This window comes from Schistocerca piceifrons, chromosome 8 (assembly GCF_021461385.2).
Source record: "Schistocerca piceifrons isolate TAMUIC-IGC-003096 chromosome 8, iqSchPice1.1, whole genome shotgun sequence".
Taxonomy (NCBI): Eukaryota; Metazoa; Arthropoda; class Insecta; order Orthoptera; family Acrididae; genus Schistocerca; species Schistocerca piceifrons.
In genome coordinates, this window is record NC_060145.1 from 60,261,093 (window position 1) to 60,275,696 (window position 14,604).

General features: G+C 42.8%; 1 protein-coding gene across 1 annotated transcript in view; it reads right to left on the bottom strand.

Annotated features, from left to right (window-relative positions):
• LOC124712074 (phenoloxidase 2-like) overlaps positions 1-14,304 on the bottom strand; it is a 229,089-nt gene extending 214,785 nt beyond the window's left edge. The window contains exons 1-4 of the mRNA XM_047242369.1: positions 14,258-14,304; positions 14,148-14,184; positions 13,692-13,901; positions 1,049-1,244 (exon numbers count right to left, since the gene is read on the bottom strand). Coding sequence (XP_047098325.1) covers positions 1,049-1,244; positions 13,692-13,901; positions 14,148-14,184; positions 14,258-14,304 — 490 coding nt within the window. The remainder of the gene's footprint in view (positions 1-1,048; positions 1,245-13,691; positions 13,902-14,147; positions 14,185-14,257) is intronic.
• Between the last annotated feature and the right edge of the window lie 300 nt (positions 14,305-14,604).

Here is a 14,604-nt window from a genome sequence, read left to right on the forward strand (position 1 = left end):
GGAATTGTTTGACCCCTTGCATAGACATCTGGTGCCATGCACTTCTGGAATCCTGTCAAACACTTTTAGAATTCATGCCAAGCAGAGTCTCTGCTGTACTGTGTTTGAAAAGTGGAACATCACGCTGTTAAACAGGTGGTAATAATGTTTTGGCTCACTGTTGTATGTTGAGATTCAAAGTCTCTGTGTATCATTGGGTTATTCCTTACCTAAATGGCAACCCTGACTGCAGAAATGCCACTATTACAGTCATATTATGCATCACATTGATTTCTTGTTAATGCCTACAATGTGTAAGACATGACACCAACAACTGACAGCATCAGGCCAGCTGATTCTGCCACCACACCACCTCCACAATGCTGGTACCGTGCGCATTTCAGTAATGCTGCCATCACCTGTTGACAGCCCTGCTCACACCCAAATTTTAAGTGCGAGATGATATAGGTGCACCGGGCCACTCATCACTGACAAGTGAAAACACACAAATGGCAACCATGTAACAATGCATTCACTGAGAAAGTGTATGTTCCATTCTAACAATTCTACACATTTCAGTTCATATAGAAATATCACAAACATGATTTATAAAACAAGAAAACAGAAATGGAGGAAGATTAGAGTTTAACACTCCATTGACAAGGAGGTCATTGAAGATGGATCACCTGGTTGGATTGAAAAAAGGATGGAAAGGAGAAATGGAAGTGTCCTTTCTGAAGAAACCTTCTTTGTATTAACATTAAGTGATTTAGAGAAACCATGGAAAACCCAAATCTGGAAAGATGGATTGGAACTTGGACCTCACCCCTTGAGAATGTGAGTCCATTCTTGAAACAATGGTGCTACCTCAATCAACAATATCAAAATAATTAATTAGTCCTTGTTAAAGATACTCATAACGGTAGCAAATTTTAATCAACCTAGCCAATGGAAAAAGCCTAATTATTTTAATCAGAATATTGAATTTATTTCCAAATTCTGCTAACTAAAGAGGTATTAAGGTTAAACTGATATAACATGTATTAAATTTTTCTACTATAGTACTTACCCACAAATGTTTCTACCAGCCGTGCTGCCATTCTGTTATGATATGGTATAAGAGGAGAGAAGTTCTCTTTGCGGCCAAGAGTCATGGGGAATGAAAGATCAGGCAGGGTGATGGACTTCACATCTATTTCTAATTTATCCGATGGCCCACCAAATCTGTTAGCTAAATCGGAAGCTATTGACTGGTAACGAAAAGGCTGGAAAAAAAAAAAAACAATTTATTTAAATATCAACAACATATTTACAAGGACAGAAATATCAGTAAAATGCTGGGAATATGATATTGACAACCTTAATTGTTTTCTCCAAAGCATACAGTAGCATTCACCAAGAAATTACGTACTGTGTACTAAAAGCAATTAAAGAGCTCAGGAGGATTATTGTAGGGTGCACACATGCCTTGAGATGAACATTAAATTAAAGAGCAAGGCTAAAACATGAATTACAGATAAAACTGACATCAAACAAGGGGATGCAATACACATATACTTTTCAACTTAATTATGGAGAAGATTATGTAGGGCACAAACAAGAAAACAGAATGACAAAGAGTACTACTAAATGAACAATGAATAGATGGATTATGCAAATGATAATAATAGCTGAAAATAAATAAGAGGTGAAAGAAAGTCTAAAGGAGTTCAGGTGGAATGCAGTAATGCTTGGATTCAATATTGGAGACGTAAAGAAAAATGTGATACAATTATTATCGAGGAAGCATGGTAAAACTGAAATTGGACTGATGACACTGCACAGAACAAACAAATTCAAACATCTGCTAAAAAAGACACTGTAGTGTCACAAAATTTAAACTATTACACTCACATTTCTTCCACTTCTGCAACATCTGATAATGAGAACAAATAGTATGTATTTTAAACTTTTATTAATCTCTGTAAAGCATATGACTGATTTATTGCTTTGTTTTTCTTGTGTTTTATGTTCATTGGATTAGGCTGTGTCTTAGCAAATTCCATCCTTCATAAATCAAAAATTGTCTGCAAAGCTTCCTATTATAAGAATGCTTAGCACAAGCCAGCATTAGAAAGAGAATTTACTTCAGTCAACAGTGCCATCATTGGGCATTATTTATTTAATTGTTAAAAAAGTGGAACTAACTAACTTGTTTTCATATTCAGTTGCTGTTTGCATTCCTTTGTGGTGTGGTTGAGATGTTGTTCAGCTGAACTTGTGATTACAGTTTACTGCTATTGGAGCTACAGCTGAAACTTCATTCAGTTAAAGTGATTTATCTAGTGAAAGCACATACACAGTTTAAAGGAAAAAGTGTATCTGTTTTGAGACGGAGAAAAATAGTGATTTTTTTAACTGAGTATTTTTAAGGATCATGTAGAAAGATATTGGTAGAGATAAGAAAAAATTGCTCATCATTGTTTAAACAGCTATAAGCTCAGATAACAGATCTCATTAAAATGATAAACACCTTCTCCATATGGAAGCACCAACACAAATCTGGTCAATCAGCTAAATGAGTTTGCAATTTTCAATCTATTAAGAGGAAACACTTGTGGTGTCGATAGGCCGTATTGACCATACACAACATTAATCTTTGGGACTCAGGTCACTCAGCCGAGTCACCATGTTAATTCATTCTGTTCTTATACCTTGTACTGTGAGCACATATATGATAATTGTCTAACTATATGTATGTGCAGATATTAGTGGGGACAGTTTATTCCATATACCGCTATTCATATCCTGTTCCCATGCTGGTGACCCTGAAGTTTCTATGTCTTCCACGAATTCTGCGCCGGGTGTTGTAAATCAACAGGTTATGCGCACGCCGCCATGGCCACCTCACCCAATGCTTTGTTCGAAGATTTGAAAGCCCAACTACAACCGCCGGGCCCCTTCAATCCTTCGCCAATGGCCGGCTCTCCATTACTCCATGGTGATTCGCGATCTCCAACCACATTGCTCACCCGCCAGACCAGTTGCTCAACTTTTCGACCACGTGGGTTCGAGTACATCTTTTGACGTTTCGCCTTCCGGGGGTGTCTTACCACACCACAATGATCTTCCACAAGTTCAACCGGTAATTTATAGTTTGAGCCCACGGGGCATGTTTTCAATGTACGCAGAGAAGTCACACTTTTGTCACATGAGTTACTAACCCCCCTGCCCCTCCCCCCCCCCACACACACACACATTCACAGGGGACCCCAGTTCCAACCGCTCAGCCACTCACCTCTCTCACAGTTCCACCTGTGTCTGCCGCACTGGCCTTCTGCATTATTTCTAAGATGGGCAAGTTCAAATCAGTACCTGTAACCTACGGTCCAGTTTATGGGACCCCTACACATATTGCGCAACCGCTCATTCCCATGGTACCGACTGAGCCAGCCGCGTCGGGTTTTTGCTACACGTCAAGGACAATGCAACCTACCGTTGCTAGAGACGTTCTTGCCAATAACGCACCCACACCTACTGTGCTGGCCTGCTGTACGGCCTCTCCTGCCATGGACCAGCCAGTTTTCCAAGGGACACAGAAGCTGCCTTCATCCCCTCCCCAGATCACCTGCTGAAGCTGCCACCTTTACACGAAGACAACCCTGTATCATGGTTTGTGCTTGTCGAGCATGTTCTTCAGTGGCATCATGTGTCCGACGACAACTCTCAATTCCTGTGTCTTGTCATGCACCTCCATGATCACTTGGACTTAATTTGCGATCTACTCCTCTTGCACTGCCTCCACCAAAGTATGAGTTCACAAAGAAAACGATCATGGAACGACTCGCCTGCTCACTGCAAGAATTAATCGTCAAGATCTTGTACGAGGAACACTGGGGGACCGAACTCTATCGCAACTCTGGTGCCACCTTCAGTTACTTGAGAGAGCACACCATGCCGGACATCACTTTGTGGGCCGTGTGGCCTGCCAACCTACAGATCCACCTGCTACATCTGCATCGCAGACCAACTGTAATCATTGCTACGACAACACCAACCAGCTCACCACTCACCACTAGTTGGCACAACTGCTCCTGCTTACCTGCCGTCTGCTGGCAGAGGCAGGGCTCACTCTGCCTCCGCACCTTCTACGTCGCCTGGCAGTATCAGCTCACTCTCTCCACCGTCCAAGCACTCCAGGATCGCCCACGCACCATACGTGCTGGTATACATGCCGGAACAAATCAATGAGGACAAGCCTCCTCCACTGCCACAGTCACCACCACCATTGCATCTAGCTCATCCATACTGCTGGTACCACAAGATTTTCGGCGATAATGCCAAGAAGTGCTGATTACCTTGCCAGCACCCAAACGCTGACCGCAGGACCTAAAAGACACTGAGTCCTGAGGGGAACCTCACAGGCGTCCTCATACATTGCATTCTGCCCACTCGCTCGCCCGGCCAACTGGTCGTTTGTACGTGACTGACATAGTAGAAAAATTTAATACATTTCATCACGGCTCATTTTCCTAGTTGACACTGGCGCTGACATGTCTATCATACCTACATCAATGGCTCCCCCCGCCTTTTCACTGACGAAGTCACTTCTATGAGCTGTCAACACATCAACGTTACAAACCTCAGGCTCTGTCAAAGTTACGGTGCACCTATCTCCTTCTCTGTGTGTTCCACGGACTTTCTACATTGCTGACATTGATGAACAAATTCTTGGTATGGATTTTTTTTCCATTACAAACTCTCTCTGAACATAGTTCAGGCCTCAATGCTACACTATCCCTCTAACACTCAGATACTGTGCTCCTGCACTAATGTTCCACATTCTATTTCTCTCGCAGCATGTGAGTTGGTATGCAAGCGCTCCGGCCTCACGGGTGACATTGTGATCTGCGTCACTAACATACTGTCAGAATATGACTCAGTGGCACAACTCCGCCTGGAAAATGACGAGATGAAATGATGAATAGCACACATTTACAATGAGCTCATCGCAGCTCATACCTCACTGCTGAAACTGCAGTCCACAGTCCAGCCACCTAATCATGTTTCTCCAGCAGACACCAGCTCGGACACTCATCAGGTTAGTCCAAAAACATTAATTGAGTGTGATGATTCGCATCCAGAAGACTCCGCATACCCAAAGCGCTCACCACATTCACTGCCATATGTGTCAGACAGTGCTTCTAATAACAGTCACACGCACAATACAACCATGCTCACCATGCAGGCAGCTGCCCCACTTGTTGATAAACACTCCCCTCTCTTGCGCACCAGCCACAAGACTTGGTGGTCATCGCTGTCCCACACGCGACACCAATGCCGCTCTCACCCACGCCGGGTACCAAGTGCAAGGTTGACAGTAGACAGTCACCGTGCATTCCTGTCCACTCCGTGCTGTGCGTGCAGCCACCCTCTCCAAACAATCGCACACTGTGCTCACGTATTAGACATGTGACTTTCATGCTGCCTTTTCCCTCTCGCACTAACAGCTACACCTCATCGCACCCCACCGCCCAAAAACTTCACATCAGGACATTGAGCAGTCTCGTGTGTAGTTCTCAGTTTCTTCCGTCACTGATGGAATGACACACAAGATAGTTACCACTGCCGGCCCTCCTATTAGGCACAAGGTTAGATGCCTAACCCTATTAAGTTGTGCACAGCCCGGCAGCAAATTAACAACTTTTGGAGGCAGGTATCCTGCAACCGTCAGACAGCAATTGGTTTTCACCGATCCACCTCGTCCTCAAACATGACGGCTCTTTCCGAATGTGCAGTGACTACAGACGTTTAAATGCTTGTACTGTCATGGACAGTCACCCCGTGCCTAACGTTAATTGATTACAGTCAAATGTTATTGGGCGCTACAATCTTCAGTTTTATTGACTGTAAACGTGCCTACCACCAGATTCCTGCAGCGCCAGATGACATCCATAAAACATCTATTATCACGCTGTTTGGTTTGTTCCAATACAAGTTCATGCCATTCGGCCTAAAAAATGTGGCGCAAATGTGACAGCATTTCATTGACTCCATCTTACGACAGTTCGAGTTCTGCTGCACACATCTGGACGACACACTCATTTTCAGTAAGTCAGCTGAGGAACATGAAAATCATTTATCCATGGTCCTCCAGACCTTGAACTCCAATGGCATCGAGATCAACAAAGAAAAATTCCAGTTGCGTCAGCCTTCCGTCACTTTCTTAGGTTACACCGTCTCCACCAACAGAATACAGCCTCCCAAATATCGTGTGCACGCCATCACTTCACTGCCACCCACGGCTACTTACAAAGAACTCCAATGTTTCCTGGGCACAATAAATTACTACCATCATCAGCCGCCTTCCACTGCCACCGTGCAGGCCCCACTGACAGACTCACTGTTGGGTAAACAGACTTCAGGACTCAACCCCGTTTGCTGGACTGCACCTACGCTGGGGGCTTTCAATGCGTTAAAGACTTCTTTAGCTCACGTTGTGACACTCACCCACCCTGACCACTCGATCAAGTTGTTCATCACTACGGATGCCAGTGACATCACAGTGGGAGTGGTACTACATCAACACAAGGCAGACACAGTTTCCCCTCTACATTTCTTCTCTAAGAAACTAACAACGGCTCAGAGGAAATATTCCACTTTCGACAGAGAAAATCCTTGCAGTCATCAAACACTTCCGCACCAGCATGGAGAGTCGCTCGGTCTTCATCCTCACGGATCACAAACCACTCACAGACACTTTCTGCAACCCTCCCCCGACCCCCAAGGACCCACCACCTTGGATTTTCCGTCACTTTGATCTAGTCTCCCAGTTCACAACCGACGTTCACTACATCGAAGGCACGGAAAACATCGCTGCAGATTTTTTGTCACAGATCAATACTATTGACGCATCATTGAGTTATCCAACCTGGCCGCCCTACAAGCCTCCAACGAGGAATCTCAAGCTCTCCTCACGGGCCCTCAAACATCCCTTGTGTTTACTAAATCTACATTCCCCAGCATTGTGGACAGGGTGTGGTGCGAGTCTTCTACCAGTACCTGAGCCCGTTCTTCCCCCCCCCCCTCCACGCCACGCCACCCCACCCTACCCCACCCCACCCCCATCCCCACCCCCACCCCCTCCCCCCCGCCTGCGCTGGCAGGCCTTTGATACTTTGCATTGCATAACCTCGCTCACCCTGGCGTCTGTGCCACTACTCTGCTCTTCTCTGAGTGTTTCATTTGGAAAAATATAAAATGAGACTGTCAGACCTGGGCACACAGCTGCATCCCCTGCCAATGCTACAAAATCGGCCACCATACCACCCCACCACTGGGCAAGTTCGACATCCCTCCAGGATGATTTTGTCATGTACATATCGGTCCTCTTCCAACGTCGGAGGGCCACAGATACATTCTATCCACAATTGACCACATGTCCCACTGGGTAGAGGCAGTCTTCCCTGTTCACCTTTTTATGTAACGTCTGTGGCATAAAGAAAATTCACACCACAGCGTACCACCCACAAAGCAACAGGTTAGTGGAACGGTGGCACTGCACTCTAAAAACGGCACTCAGGTGCCACGACTCCCTCTGGTCCGAAGCACTTCCATGAGTACTGTTTGGCCTCCATTCAACTTTCAAGCCTGATTTACAGGGAACTATCTCAGAATTCGTTTTCGGGGAGAACCCCATCCAACCATGGGAATTCATTCAGCCTCAAGTACCTGAAGACTTCTCTCCCCCTCCCCAGATTTTGTAAGTTGCACACGCACCCTCGTCAAACATGCACGCCTGCACCCACCTATCAGCCACAGCCACTACATGCCAACTGCTCTCAACACTTGCTCCCATCTAATGCTGAGAGACGATTCGGTCCGACAACCTCTACAACCATCTTATCTCAGCCCCTTTAAAGTCCTCCGGCAGGGCGATACAACTTTTGACATCATCATCAAAGACAGTCCACAAACTGTTTCGTTACACTGACTCAAACCAGCATTCGTGGACCCCGACATCCCTCTGCTGGCTCAGGCTGATTCTCCTAACGACTCTCCCGCCAGTCTCCCTCCCGATGTGGAGTCTGACAATGTTTCTCCTCGGGCCACCATGCCGTTTTATTCAGCTGATGCCTCCCCGCCACCTTTCGCGTTTCTCAGACATGTCACTCTCCACCCCGTGTGCGGGTTTCGCTGCAACCTCATCAACTATGGAGACACCGTCTTCCATAGTCACCCTGCTCTGCAACATACTCCCACACCACATGGACAACATTTCAATCATCATTCTCGATGATCGAGTTCTCATTCTGCTCCCAGACACCATAGCCCCACCACCCAACGACCAGTTAAACGTCAGTCTTGTGCATAGCTTCACCCTCCCTCATGAGTGCAGGCAGGCAAAAATTTGCACCTTCATCTCGTCGGACAGCTCAATTAGCATCCAGGCTTGCCACATCTACACCCCACCATCCGCTGTTCGACCCGTTTGCTCGTGGGCTGGCCACTGCATCATCCATCCATTCTGACTCAATGACTTTGAGGTGGACCTGCCTCCCGTTGCCCCACCTCCACACCCTGCCCCGGTCGGGGTGGAGGTCCCGGTTGTGCATCTACCAGCTGGTACGACCACCAACAGCATCGATGCCCACATGATCTTCCCTCAAGACTCATGTGCGGTACTCCATACTGCAGGGGAAGAGGGGGGGGGGGGGCTGTGTGGCGTCGATAGGTCATATAGACCATGTTGTTGTTGTTGTTGTTGTTGTGGTCTTCAGTCCTGAGACTGGTTTGATGCAGCTCTCCATGCTACTCTATCCTGTGCAAGCTCCTTCATCTCCCAGTACCTACTGCAACCTACATCCTTCTGAATCTGCTTAGTTTATTCATCTCTTGGTCTCCCTCTACGATTTTTACCCTCCACGCTGCCCTCCAATACTAAATTGGTGATCACTTGATGCCTCAGAACATGTCCTACCAACCGATCCCTTCTTCTGGTCAAGTTGTGCCACAAACTTCTCTTCTCCCCAATCCTATTCAATACTTCCTCATTAGTTATGTGATCTACCCATCTAATCTTCAGCATTCTTCTGTAGCACCACATTTCGAAAGCTTCTATTCTCTTCTTGTCCAAACTGGTTATCGTCCATGTTTCACTTCCATACATGGCTACACTCCATACAAATACTTTCAGAAACAACTTCCTGACACTTAAATCTATACTCGATGTTAACAAATTTCTCTTCTTCAGAAACGCTTTCCTTGCCATTGCCAGTCTACATTTTATATCCTCTCTACTTCAACCATCATCAGTTATTTTGCTCCCCAAATAGCAAAACTCCTCTACTACTTTAAGTGTCTCATTTCCTAATCTAATTCCCTCAGCATCACCCGACTTAATTCGACTACATTCCATTATCCTCATTTTGCTTTTGTTGATGTTCATCTTATATCCTCCTTTCAAGACACTGTCCATTCCACTCAACTGCTCTTCCAAGTCCTTTGCTGTCTCTGACAGAATTACAATGTCATCGGCGAACCTCAAAGTTTTTATTTCTTCTCCATGGATTTTAATACCTACTCTGAATTTTTCTTTTGTTTCCTTTACTGCTTGCTCAATATACAGATTGAATAAAATCGGGGAGAGGCTACAACCCTGTCTTACTCCCTTCCCAACCACTGCTTCCCTTTCATGTCCCTCGACTCTTATAACTGGCATCTGGTTTCTGTACAAATTGTAAATAGCCTTTCGCTCCCTGTATTTTATCCCTGCCACCTTTATAATTTGAAAGAGAGTATTCCAGTCAACATTGTCAAAAGCTTTCTCTAAGTCCACAAATGCTAGAAACGTAGGTTTGCCTTTCCTTAATCTTTCTTCTAACATAAGTCGTAAGGTCAGTATTGCCTCACGTGTTCCAGTGTTTCTATGGAATCCAAACTGATCTTCCCCGAGGTCGGCTTCTACTAGTTTTTCCATTCGTCTGTAAAGAATTCGTGTTAGTATTTTGCAGCTGTGGCTTATTAAACTGATTTTTCGGTAATTTTCACATCTGTCAACACCTGGTTTCTTTGGGATTGGAATTATTATATTCTTCTTGAAGTCTGAGGGTATTTCGCCTGTTTCATACATCTTGCTCACCAGATGGTAGATTTTTGACAGGACTGGCTCTCCCAAGGCCGTCAGTAGTTCCAATGGAATGTTGTCTACTCCGGGGGCCTTGTTCCGACTCAGGTCTTTCAGTGCTCTGTCAAACTCTTCACGCAGTATCATATCTCCCATTTCATCTTCATCTGCATCCTCTCCCATTTCCATAATATTGTCCTCAAGTACATCGCCCTTGTATAGTCCCTCTATATACTCCTTCCACCTTTCTGCTTTCCCTTCTTTGCTTAGAACTGGGTTTCCATCTGAGCTCTTGATGTTCATACAAGTGGTTCTCTTATCTCCAAAGGTCTCTTTAATTTTCCTGTAGGCGGTATCTATCTTACCCCAGTGAGATAAGCCTCTACATCCTTACATTTGTCCTCTAGCCATCCCTGCTTAGCCATTTTGCACTTCCTGTCGATCTCATTTTTGAGACGTTTGTATTCCTTTTTGCCTGCTTCACTCACAGCATTTTTATATTTTCTCCTTTCATCAATTAAATTCAATATTTCTTCTGTTACTCAAGGATTTCTACTAGCCCACGTCTTTTTACCTGCTTGATCCTCCGCTGCCTTCACTACTTCATCCCTCAAAAGCTACCCATTCTTCTTCTACTGTATTTCTTTCGCCCATTCCTGTCAATTGTTCCCTTATGCTCTCCCTGAATCTTTGTACAACCTCTGGTTCTTTCAGTTTATCCAGGTCCCATCTCCTTAAATTCCCACCTTTTTGCAGTTTCTTCAGTTTTAATCTACAGGTCATAACCAATAGATTGTGGTCAGAGTCCACATCTGCCCCTGGAAATGTCTTACAATTTAAAACTTGGTTCCTAAATCTCTGTCTTACCATTATATAATCTATCTGATCCCTTTTAGTATCTCCAGGGTTGTTCCATGTATACAACCTTCTTTCATGATTCTTAAACCAAGTGTTAGCTATGATTATGTTGTGCTCTGTGCAAAATTCTACCAGGAGGCTTCCTCTTTCATTTCTTAGTCCCAATCCATATTCACCTACTACGTTTCCTTCTCTCCCTTTTCCTACACTCGAATTCCAGTCACCCACGACTATTGAATTTTCGTCTCCCTTCACTATCTGAATAATTTCTTTTATTTCATCATACAGTTCTTCAATTTCTTCATCATCTGGAGAGCTAGTTGGCATATAAACTTGTACTACCATAGACCATAGACAATATTAATCTCTGGGACTCAGGTTGCTCAACCGAGCCGCCATGTTAATTCAGTCTGTTCTTATACCTTGTACTGTGTGCACGTGTATGATAATTGTCGAAATATATGTATGTGCATATATTAGTCAGGACAGTTTATTCTGTATACCACTATTCATATCCTGTTCCCATACACTCATTAAAAAATTAACCATCAGATCACTGTTTACCAGTGCCAACATTATTATTTTTAGCCTATGGAAATTTGGGATTGCAGCCAGATGATCTTATCACAATATTTAGGCTGGCAACCATTCAGCCATCTTCACAAGTGAGTTGTTTACACTGGAGACTGCTAATGCATGTCAATAAGTTGATGTCAAAATTTCTTGTGGAGGTGCATGCGCATGGGTTACCACAGTGTGAGCACCTTGTGTCAAGTTTAGCATCAAATATTGTTCTATCTATGGTGCACAGGCACCTGCATAAAAATGATACTGCAATATGAACTCTGTGAGAATGCAAACCAATAAAGTTAAAATTTCAAATGTCAAATTAATAATCTTGCAATCTCCAGTGTAAAATACTCATCTGAAGGCGGCAGAATTGTTGTCAACCAAAATATCATGGCAACCTGTTGATATCATCTAGCTGCAATCCTGAAGCTTCATGAAATGCTCATTACACTGGAGAAACTTTAAGAATCACATTATTTATTTGGTTTATATAGAGTCTTTGAAAGAGAAAAAACCAGTGAAGCTTCTGCAGAAAAAGTAACTGAGGTAATCTGAACACTAACTTTGCTTACTCTGTTAATTCAGAGTGAACTGAATAAGTTGTTAATGACTTCAGTGTGGGTATGTTGTGGATTATTCAAATAAAGCAGCTCCATTAAGGATCACCTGCAATACAACTCCAAGTGTTATGAAGCAACTCAAATTCAATACTTCGACGGACTGCTGAAATTAATACATCACACCAAGATGGTGTTTTGAGAATGAGTATGTAGCACCACGAATTCAAGGAGCAGACTGCAAGTGGATCAAAATGCTATTACAGTTTGAAGATAATATTCATGTCACAAAACATTCAACAAGGGAAAAATTAAGAGCCTATGATGCTACATGTCCTACAACATTGTATGTAGTGGAAATCTGGAGTACAATTGAGGAAGAGAGACACGAAATGATAATATTCAAGCAGAAGACAGTCAAAAAGATATGGAGGCTAATTAAGAGAGAATAAAGATACAGAATATGAAGCAACATAAAAATCGATGTAACAATCTGATTTTGTAAGGACCCATAGTAATACAGCAATCAGTCGCAATGCCATTGGTTTTTTATTATTCTTGCATATCCATATTTCGGCTGTAAATAGCCGTCTTCAGTGCATTTGGGTGAGTTATAATCCAATGAACTCCCAGCAGTACATTTCACCATATGACTTTACTAGTCAAGTGGCGACTTGTGTTGTTGGAAGTTTGTTGGATTATAACTCACTCAAATACAATGAAGATGGCTATTTATAGCTGAAATCTGGATATGCAAGAATAATAAAAAAAGCAATGGTATTGCAACTGATTGCTGCATTCCTATCCTCCCTTATAATAATATATAGTTGCTTAGTACAGCGGTTTTATATGGAATCAGAGTTAATCTGATATTGCTCAGAAGCTGAGAGGAAACTAGGTGAGATGTCTTTATAAAAATATATAGTTGGTTAGTACAGCAGTTTTATATGGAATCAGAGTTAATCTGATATTGCTCAGAAGCTGAGAGGAAACTAGGTGAGATGTCTACTGCACAAAGCAAAAATGGGAGAGGATAGATAGAAGAGCAATAGGTAAGGAAACCCAGTTGGTTGAAGAACCACTGGATGACTAAGACTGAGATAGATTGATGAAATAAGAACGATCTGAGAGACCTAAGAATGAACAACATAATGCAATGAGAAGCAGTAGACACATGTGCACATGTGTCTGCACACACCCACACACACACACACACACACACACACACACACACACACACACACACACATACACACACAAGACAATAAGATGGATGTTGCTAGCGATGCCAGTGCTTGTCATTGATCACTGAAAAACAGTCATTTATAGATGCGTGTTACTATTGTTTCCAATGGAAGTTACACCTCCTGCAGGTAAGTGTTAGCTATTCCACCTGTCTGTTAACTGAACAAATTATCTGTGTCTGATCATTACAGGAATTTATTGCTGTAAGTGAAACATATGTACGGCTGCACTCAATTTAAGAAATGCAGGTTGGAAAGCAGAGCTATCTCCCACTCATTAAAAAAGCAAACAATAAATAAACGACTCTCAGATGCACACACTAAAGATTATTATAATTATTGTTAGCAATTTGAAAAATTAATTCACTTTAAACTCACCAGATAATTTGTTGGGAGGTTGAACACAATTCTGTTGTCTATTCCTTTAGGCACAAACAATGGCTCTGCAATGCGATCAAACATAAGAAGAATGTTCCAAGGATTACTGAATGATATGGAACTCGACTGTGTTTGTGTGAGGTTCAGCCGACCTCTACCTGGTATGTTCAAGCCCAGCGATAAAGTCTGTGTTTGAGACAACTGCTGTGTCTGAAAGAAAACAACAAATATTGTGAATATCTAGTACCTTTAATAGAAAGTGGTAAGGCAGCTGCGATATGGGGAATTCTGCTTCACAACTTAGAATGACCTATAAAGGACTTTTTTCATATAACCCAATTGAGGCAATGAATAATTATATCACATTATTTAGTCACACATTTTTAACCTAATTTTTGCATGTCACAAAAATTTCATACAAAATATATTACATTCTATTATTTGGGGTTTATTCACAACTTTAGTGACCAAAGTGTGCAGTTGTAACATCCACCTACAAAAATTACAATAGGAGAAGAAACTCCAGTTACACACCCATTTCACTTTTCAATATTTCCAATGATTACTGAGAAAGAAGCTTGGCATCACATATTATTCTCTGCTGAATAACCATTTATGATATCACAAATGAAGTTCTGACGGAGATGACCTGAAAGTTAAGCCTCCATCTTTCATAGGCACACAGTTCCAAGTGGACCAATTGAGTTTGTGTCTGAACTTAACTGAAAGTTTAGGGCTGCCAAAATCGCTCTTTTAATTTTCCAAAATACCCAGTTTCAAGTGACAATTTTACAGTTTTAATTTGTCTGGAAATTTAATTATGATTATCTTCAAAATAGCATAGCTCTTTATTTTTTACTCCAATCTTTTGCCCTGAATATATCTCCCTTTCTTTTTCTTGCAGATACAAAAC